The 9620-nt window shown below is 42.6% G+C and overlaps 1 protein-coding gene across 1 annotated transcript in view; it reads right to left on the bottom strand.

Annotated features, from left to right (window-relative positions):
* Positions 1-9620, bottom strand: part of COL4A3 (collagen, type IV, alpha 3 (Goodpasture antigen)) — a gene marked incomplete at its 5' end in the record, with an annotated part of 32377 nt that overhangs the window by 16810 nt on the left and 5947 nt on the right. Inside the window, 12 exons of the mRNA XM_009876425.1 lie at positions 605-773; positions 1242-1422; positions 2380-2450; positions 2795-2877; positions 3596-3688; positions 4465-4629; positions 4953-4988; positions 5712-5799; positions 6672-6725; positions 8131-8175; positions 9043-9099; positions 9344-9406. Coding sequence (XP_009874727.1) covers positions 605-773; positions 1242-1422; positions 2380-2450; positions 2795-2877; positions 3596-3688; positions 4465-4629; positions 4953-4988; positions 5712-5799; positions 6672-6725; positions 8131-8175; positions 9043-9099; positions 9344-9406 — 1105 coding nt within the window. The remainder of the gene's footprint in view (positions 1-604; positions 774-1241; positions 1423-2379; positions 2451-2794; positions 2878-3595; positions 3689-4464; positions 4630-4952; positions 4989-5711; positions 5800-6671; positions 6726-8130; positions 8176-9042; positions 9100-9343; positions 9407-9620) is intronic.

Raw genomic sequence — 9620 nt, 5'->3', positions numbered from 1 at the left:
AGCAGGAAAATGATGCAACTGAGAAATGCTTGAACTGCAACTCCACTTCATAAAGATTTAATAGGTATTCTCTTTAAGAAACCTTGACTATATCTGCTGTGTGAGTTCTTCCAGATTACACTTACCTATAAATGCATACACCAGTATTGTAGGCACTCAGAAGTGATAAAACCTTTCATATTTTCCCCTGATGACTTAGCTCACTTTAATGATGATGACTGGATGCATATTTAAAGACTTTTGTTTTTTCTCATGAGGAGGACAGTCACGCACTGGAACAGATTGCCCAGAGATGATGTGCTGTCTTTGTTCTTGGAGGTTTTCAGGGCCCAGTTGGAAAATGCCTTGAGTAACTTGGTCTGATCTCGTAGCTGACCCTCCTCTGAGCAGGAGTTTGGACTAAAGACCTCACAGAGTCCCTTCCAACACCAGTTAGTAAAAGTCTTACAGTAATTATGTCCCGTAGAACAAAAGTTGGAAATCTCATCACAAGGAAAACTTCCTACGTTTCATAAAACATGTCTTTGACTTCAGTCTAGCTCTGCAATTTCAACGGAGTACTCTTTAACAGAGGTAAAACATGGCAAAATAGGAAGTTACAAACCAGCTTCTCCTGGTAACCCAGGTGGACCAGGCATTCCTTTAGAGCCTTTGAAACCTCTTATTCCTTGTGGTCCATATCTTGGCAGTCCAGGAAGCCCCATCTCTCCAGGAAGACCAGGACTGCCAGGCAATCCAGGTAGTCCTCTATCTCCTTTTGAACCAGCCAGTCCCTATGAATGATTACACATGTTGGACATGTCAGTTCTCCCCGCTTTTGTGACTGCTCCCAGCCCTGACTGATGAATAACTCCTACAGATTGATCAGAAACTGTTTGCATTATTATTTCCTCTTAAGCATTATAAGCAGTCAGGAAAACTGTCTTTTTAAAAAAAATCTTATTCATCACAGGAACTCAGGATAATGCTTCAATATAAATATCCAGACTAACACCACAACAGGCTGCTGTGGTCTTTCAGCAATAAGTAACCACACCAGCCTCATCTCTCTGGTATTATATAAGGACATTTACTCTTTCTGTCATGCATGTTCATTCCTGCAGTTGAGCATAGTACCCCTAAGGCCAAGGGCATTCAGTTAAAGCATCTGAATAAATAAACTGTTGTACAAGACAGAAATACTGACGCAGGTTTTCATGAATCCTGTATTGATTGTGAGCAGTGCATACCCACCTCTTCACCTTTAGAACCCTTGGATCCTTTAGAGCCAGGTCTTCCCAGAAATCCACTTGAACCTTTTCTTCCTCTGTCTCCCCTGGCCCCTGGATCTCCTCGCTCACCTTTCGGCCCTTCTGGATACACATATCCTGGCTCACCTTTTGATCCTTTACGACCTTGATCTCCTCTAAACCCTGGAGGTCCCTGGAACAGAGCAAGCAAAAGAATTTCAGTGCTAGACATGTGCCAACTGTTTTCAAACTTTCTTTTTAAAAAAATTAAATATCTGAGAGTGGTTCTCTTTACTCTCATCTCTACTCGGTGTAATGGCACACTTCAATGAACAGAGGTTTTTCATATTTTGGTTTTCTTTGTGTTTGCGATTTTTTTTCCCCCAGACTGTTAGTCACCCTGTTGTGCTTTGCTGGCACAAAAAAGGACAAGAAAGTACCTCAATATCTAATTAAGAGGTTTCTCTTCCACATGGGAATATCTCCCCAGTGACACTAAAACTGCCACAGTTGGTTCTGTTCATAGTTAAAAATCTTTCCCTTCCTTCCCCCCTCAGGGTACAAAGTGGGTGCTACAGGCACAAGTTAGAACAACAAAATGGCATGTCTGTGGCAGCAGCTGCCAGCCTTCCCTCTTCATAAAGTTTCCCAGGAGGGAATGTCCTTTGCATCCCTGAAGAGGGCATTAGGAGAAGCACAGCTGGGGCTTTAGCAAGTCCTGAGTATGCTGGAAACAAGACAAGTCTGATGACAATTGCAGCACACTGAACTCTATACATGCTTTACAGCCACTGCCCTGATTAGAGAACTACACAGATGAACAGAAGTTAATTGTAAACTGCCCGTGTACCAGGCAGAAGCAGCAGGCTAGCCATCATGAAACAGAGCACAGGTTAATCACACAGGTATTTACCTGCCTCACTGCCAGGACTGAACATCTTGCTGCACTGAGCAAAACACACTCATGTCAAGCCAGGTCAGCGAGACACTACGGTCCGTGCCCAGGCCTCCCGTGCAGACACACACGGTGCTACAGAAAGAGAACTGCTGAGGTCACCCAGTATGACACTGCTTGTAACACCAGGCATCAGCTTTATCTGTAGTAATTCTTGTGGGATCTGAACGATAATATGAAAAACCAAAGTCTTACTTGAGCTCCTGGAAACCCTGGTGCTCCTGGCGAGCCTGGAGAACCTTTTGGACCTGCTGTTCCTTCTCTACCTGCAAACGAAACAGCATATTTTGTAGAGAAAAATGAAAATAAGGACACAGATTTTGACAAGCTCTGATAATCACACCCAGCATCGAATGTTTCTGCTTGTTGCACTGACTGCATCATCACAGACTGACCTGGCTTCGGGCTGCACCTAAGCCTACTACCATTCCGACTTCACCGCTTTTAGGGTTTGTGCTCATGCCAGCGGATGGAGCTGCACCAGGCGCTCACATCCATCACCACCTCAGAGCTAGTTTAAGGACTGCACACTTCTCGCGCTAAAGCAAAATCATTGGCATTTCCTACAGTCCTGTTAGAAACAACAAGATAATTTACCGGGCATGCCAACCTGGCCCTGTGGCCCAGGAGAACCAGGAAAACCAGGTACTCCTGCAACGTAGCTGCACTCAGTACACACGTAAGCTTCTTCACCTGGAATGAAAACAGTTTATTAGGCTCATTCTAAATCTTAACCAATGTGTTACACAGTTTGTTACACAGGATGGCTAAGACCTTTTAGCCAGCGAGCAGTAGAATCGCGGCCTTAATTTTGTTGGAAGATCACTTCCAACACAGTACAAAATTACGTCGTGGGCAGACAGTGAATCAGAAGTGACTACGTCTGATTGAAAATGCAGGGATATTCCGTTTCAATCTCTTGATTTTTTCAATTCTTGTTTCAGTAAACCATTTGCTGCTAAGCCAAATTCTCCCAAAAGAAGAACAGGACAGGCTTCCAACTAACATGACTCTGTAACAGCCTAGGTGAATTCAGCGACTACAGTCACGTCAGTGGCAAAGAGATTCAGTAGCCTCTCTGGCAAAATTTGCAGAGGGAACCTTCTCTCTGATAACAATGGTTAGTGTCGAACATAACAACAGGAGAATACCAAACCCCCACCCATGGTGCGGTGCTGTACAACTGGTGTGCAGCACTGGCGCAGGCACTGCTCTTCCAGTTGCTGCTTAGTGTAAGGGGAGGAAGACATCTTGTTCTCCCTAATGGATTTTCTGAAATCTCTGAACTCATTAAATGTCTTAAATGGTAAACTGAATGCAAAACTTAGTGGGTAAATTAAGTGCAAAATTAAATCCACGAAGATCACTGGATTCTACACCTCCTTCTGAGTGACAGTTTTCCAAAACTGACCTTTCATGCCGACATCTCCTGGAGGTCCTGGAGGTCCTGTACGCCCTGGCTCTCCAGGAAGTCCTGGTGAGCCTGTTCTAAATGTTACCCCGCCTGGTAACGAAACGAGCATGGCACTGTTACATCGGCACATTATTCAGAAAATTCTCACAATTCCCTTCTGTGGAAAGTCTTTATATTTTACTTCAATCCACTTAATCATAACTCCTTTACCACAAATGGAAGGGAAACTTTTTTCCTTAACCCTAAGCTGTTAATGGTGCTCACGTATCTTTGGCAGAATTCTGCTATATTTACCATTACTTTGGAGAAACAGAACATGCATGGATCTCTCCTTAAGGGAACATATTTAGGGGATAAATATAATCTTCAAAGACAGAGAAAAGAGAAGCACTACCTCGATACTGGTTCAGAAAATTGTTTTGGCCATACCACAGGCTGCTGCTTTATTTTCATGCTGACAGAACTTCAGACCTGCTCTAAGGCCCACTAAGATCTCTGGACATATGCAAGTGATTTCTCTAGCTTTCAGGTTAGCCCCTTCTGAACCTAGTTCTACTGATTTTCTACAGCTTCTGGAAGAGTTACTTTTAAGAATAGATTTCCTCTCATTAGTCTTTCCTGGTTTTCTGTAGCTAAATTTTACAGGCACAATTATACAAAAAGGTGAGAAATCTTTATATTGGGAAGTGATTGTATCTTCCCTGCAGGATCTCAGCATCTCGCTCTATACATGCTTTCATTAATATTCTAAAACAAAACGTCTGAAATATATTCTATATACTCTGTAAGGAATGTATTTACATCATCTCATACATCAGCTACTGGACTTGCTCTTGTTCACTACATACATAATCCTGAGACATCACCTGGTTCTCCTGGAGGACCTGGTAATCCAACAGACCCAGGCCTGCCAGCGACACCAGGCAGCCCTGGAGGGCCTACAATACACACGCCAGATTGTCCTTTCTCTCCTTTTATTCCTCTTGGCCCAGGAAATCCAGGGGGGCCTCTCAGACCAGGTCTTGTCACACCTAACCAAAGAGGAAAAAATACAAAAATGAAGTTAAAGAAGAAATGGAATTTCAAAGCAAAGTAAGAATAGGGTGAGTGGGAGACACACACTGAGTTCACTTCACAAATCTTTTTTATCTTGTAATGTATCAAATAATCACAATGAGAATGTAAAGACGTGTAAACATGATCTTTAATCTCTCTTTAAATACTTGGCCCATCCAAGTTTTGGGTGACAATGTTTTACCACATAGAGATAGGTTAAGATTCCACAAAGCTGATTCAGTCCAAGGGGCAGGAGGAACAATGGATTTTGTTGGTGGTGCTGGATCATTGCACGTACCTGGTCTACCAGGAACTCCAGCAGGACCCTGTGGCCCTGTAAAAGCAACATATTTAGAACTTGAGTTAAAATACTGTATATTCTGCAAAATCATGACTTAATAATATTGATGGGAAATTTGGGTCTTCTATATTTTAAGCTGCCTTTTTTTAAAAAAAAAGAATTTAGTTTTGCCTGTGTAGGTATCTGCTACTTAGGCAACTGTTGCATACCAGTAATTCTCACTGAAATCAGGCAAGACATGGATGTGTACAATAGGTAAGAATACATTTTAATTTTACAGCATGGCCAAAATAAAAAAAGTAAATATTTGCAGATTGTTATTATTTTGGAATGACAAGCAATAAAAATGGTATGAGATAAACTATGAGAGCTACGAGAAAAAAAAAAAGGGAAAAAGAAAGAGAAAAAAGTGCATTAACAGAAGACTTATAGCCCTGATGGTTTGTCTATGGCATACACAAAAAATGTGCTGATGTAGCAGTCCACTAAGGTCATGAGACAGGATGTCAGCGAGCTGAGGTGCTCAACTCAATTACATGCACAAAGAAGTGTGCCAGCTTCATGATTTTCAAGAGGAAATACGGCCATAAAGCAAAGCCTCGGGATACATTTCAGCTCTGCAACTTGCTGGGAGTAATTTGCAACTACTCTTGTAAAGGCAGAAGCAGGTTGCTGGGTGCTCAAAAAGCCAGCCTGCAAGAACCCCCTTGAGTGGGCAGCTCTTGCTAAAGGCTCTAGTTTCGGTGTCCCACTCACCAGGCATGCCACGTTGACCTTTTGGTCCTGGAGGTCCGGGGGGTCCTTCATCTCCTTTTTCACCAACCACAATATCATAATACTCCGTCTTAAGAGAAAGATGTTACATTTGGTTAGAATAATGTTACAATCTTATTCTTAATTTTGATGTTGTAACACCATGAGACCTTTCTAATCACATGGTAATTACAAGAAGCCAGAAATGAAATCATAATTGTTACACACTGATAATGAAATTGTACTCATAGCATCTCTTCCTCTCTTTAAAGAGTCTTCTCCAGATTTTAAAATTAACACCACGTCTTCTGGAACTGATTACAGATTGGTTTAAAAATTAATTCCCCAGAACTTTTGTAATCTCCTGCCAAAATTGCTGGGACAGAGTTAGGTCTTTAATGGGCCTTGACCATGCACCCAGCTCCACATACAGGAATTTGCAAGACTGCCCGCCAACACCAATACTTTGAGAAAGCCATACCTCAATTAGAGCATCACAGGACATCCATTATTGCCTAGTACAGTCAGTCTGGCTTATTCTTATTCTCATGGTTTACAAAAATGCTGTGATGAAAATCATGTACACTTACCTGACCACAAGCTCCAGGTGGACCAGTGCTTCCTTTCATCCCCTTCATCAGAGGACAGAGATGGGGGTTTTTATTAAAAACAACACGACATGACATTTGGTACCCGCTGTTACTTCAGTACACTGCTCATAATATTAAAGAAGTCCTTCTGCTCCTCCCCGTTCCTTACACAACTGTTCAGCCACATACACCTAAAACTACAGGAACACATCAGCAGGCACAGATGGACACCAGTTCAAACACACGATCTACTGCAGCCGATCCATTCCCTATTGCATATTATCATTACTTGTGATAAATAAAATGGCATAACAACCCCCAAACAGACCCCATCCTCATCCTCAAAAGGAACAACAAAACCATTAGAGCATACCTTAGCTCCTTGCCTGCCAGTCAGTCCCGGTTTGCCCTGTTCACCCTTTTGTCCCTGCAGGTGAGAGCGCACAATTTTATGAGGATTAATCTTGTAGTACTGTCATCAGTAAGGTCTAAAATGGAAAGCTTTAGTCTTTCACGGCAATGGCAAGGTGAATGTGACTTGCTCAGGGGGAGAAACCTCAGGGCAAGACTTGCTTTGGGGTACAGCTCCACATCTGTGGGGAACACTGCAGGCCCCTCACCCAAACCTGCCCTGGTAACAGCACAGCACGCTGCACCCAGCCCACGGCGGAGCTGCTCTGTACAGCGCCCGCACAGGAGGCTCTGGTTCGTTCTCCCTCTGCAAGCTCCCGTTTCTGAAAGGGAGACCCTGATCACAACGCGAGAGTCTCACACTCAGCAACTCCCCGTCCCAGAACTTGGGCCGCCTGCAAAGCGGTGCTGAGCACCAGGTGTCAGCAAGACCAGGAGGGAAGCAGGCTGCTGCTCAGGCTTTTGGCGAGCACATGCATGCGAGGAAAAGGGACTCCTCAGAGCTTATGCAGGTGAATGCTCTGCGAGTCAGTAAACTGAAATGGGAACAGAGCGCTGACATGTCTCCGTCGTGACAGAAAGTTTTCTTTCTGCTAGCCGGGGCAGTGCAGCTCTGCGGTCCGTCACTGCGTGTTCTCTGCCAGGCTGGAATGTGTTTAGACTGCCTGCGAAGGTCACTTTGGCATGATGGACATGATGTTTTGCTAAGACATATGTGAAATACAATTCTTACAACATAAATTTGGATAAGATATTTGTAAGGTCACTATGACACTAATGGTATCATTAAAGTGAAACTGAAGTAAATACAAAAGAACCAAATATGTTTAAATATATTTGAACAACTATAGCTTTTAAATTAGTACAAAAATGGGGTCATTTTGATTAAAAAATCGCACATATTAAGAATTATAGCATGACAACATGACAGTTTTAATATCAGTCATCTTGTTTCAGGCCAAGGCAGCTGCAACCTTGACAATAACTTCTCTTTGTAAAATAATGTCTTTGAGCCTAGTGATTAAAAATTATCCATTTTGCCTCTTGATTTAAGTTGAAGTAAAGGTATAAGTCTTTTTCAGAAATTTCAGTGTGACTAAACAGAATCAAACTCAATAGAATTAATTTTGCATAACTTGGACTGTGTCTCAAACTCATTAGACAGTCAACAGCAAGCAACAGGATTTTTTATTTTACACAGGAGAGACAACATCTATGAAGCAAGTGTATCTCTCCTGCGTAAATCTGTGTAGACACAATATGTCCCAAGACCAGCTGTGTGAAAGGAAATGTTTCACCATGTATGCAAATCAACATTTTCAAACACATTCTGCAATGGGAAAAAGCTGCGACAGGAAGATATGACGGTGATAAACAGATGACTATTACTTAGAAAACGTTTAGAAGGCTTCCTTCATTACCGGTAAGCCAGGTGGACCCGGGGCACCATCTTTTCCAGGTTTACCCTATAAGGGAAAAACATAAAATAAAACTAATTAAGAGGATCAAAAGAGGGGTCATTGCATTCAAAGAGCATGACAACTTAAATGCTGTGCAAATATCTAGTACAGGTACTTTTAAATACTGAAAGGCCATTGAAGTTACTTTTAAAAATATGTTCATCACTTCTAATCACATCTGATGTTCATAAAACTCTACAAAACAGGGACTAAGATATCCCTGGACGTTTCTGTTCCTGCGGGAAACAGCGGAGACAGACACTTCACCAGCAGAGAGCGCCAGGCAAGTGCAGAAAGCTTGGCGCAACACCAGGTCTTTGCAGAAGTAAGACAAACGATAAAACAACACCGCAGCGAGCAGCCCTGCTCATGGTGAGGGAGACTCTCCTCTCACAGGAAATGGGGTTAAGTAATGACTTGAAGAGAAATTATTTAATGAAAAAAGAACAGGGAGAGCACTTCAAAGGTTTTGGGAAGTGGGGCAGTAGATGAAAAAGTGAAAACAGCAGGAGGCAGTGTGCCAGGGCTGTTGGCTGTTTCCTGCGGCGTGCAGCACATCGGGCAGCCTTCATTTCTACAAACACACTGGCACTGCAGCCGGTACGCGCTCAGAGGAGCACCTTCCTCACCACCTCGCACCAGAGAACTTTTACAGCAAAACAACTGACCTTGACTTCATGTACTCATGGTCCGTGAGCTATAAGAACAGTCATTTGACTTACAGCTCTCTCATCTGGTTTACTGGATGAAAGAGCTTTTGAATCTAAGAAATTTATTCTGAGTGGCATTGGAACAAAAACTGGAGAGTAATGTTAGTGCAGAAATGCTTTTCAGAAAAGATGAACATACGTGCATTTAACTGTTTGCACATACCTGGGCCCCAGGTTCTCCTCGGTCTCCCTTTTCACTTTGAGAATCACCAACTGGCCCCTGTAACAAAACCACCCTCAAGATACACAAATTTGGAGACTCATGTTTTCTAAATTTAATATATATTTTATAATTTTGTTATCGTAAAAAAATATTAAAGTACAGTTAGAATGCTACTAGGTACTCTATTTTACTCTTTAAAGGTTGGAATAAGTAGTGCAAAAACTGGACTGTAAAGAGTAGCATTTACTAGGTGGTGCTGCCTGAACATCTGGATTTAAGGGATTTACGTCCAGTCACTTACTGTAAACCCCATTGGCCCAGGAAGTCCTCTTGATCCTTTTTCTCCTTTCTCTCCTTTCAAGTCCTGTTACACAGAAAATAAAGGTTTAATACAGTCTCTTGGATTTTTTCAGTGCTAACCTAACACTCAAGTTTTACAAACAGGAAATCCTTATGTTACCAGTAAGCTTTTCCTGTGCTCAGAGATCCCGAGCAGGTGGGTTACTCATAAGCATTTAGCATTCCAGTGGCCTTGTGCAGATGTGCGCAGGAACGCCCAGCCCTCAGCTGAGCTGGCT

This window comes from Apaloderma vittatum, unplaced genomic scaffold (assembly GCF_000703405.1).
Source record: "Apaloderma vittatum isolate BGI_N311 unplaced genomic scaffold, ASM70340v1 scaffold34590, whole genome shotgun sequence".
In the NCBI taxonomy this organism is placed as follows: Eukaryota; Metazoa; Chordata; class Aves; order Trogoniformes; family Trogonidae; genus Apaloderma; species Apaloderma vittatum.
This window is presented reverse-complemented; position numbering and strand designations above follow the sequence as displayed.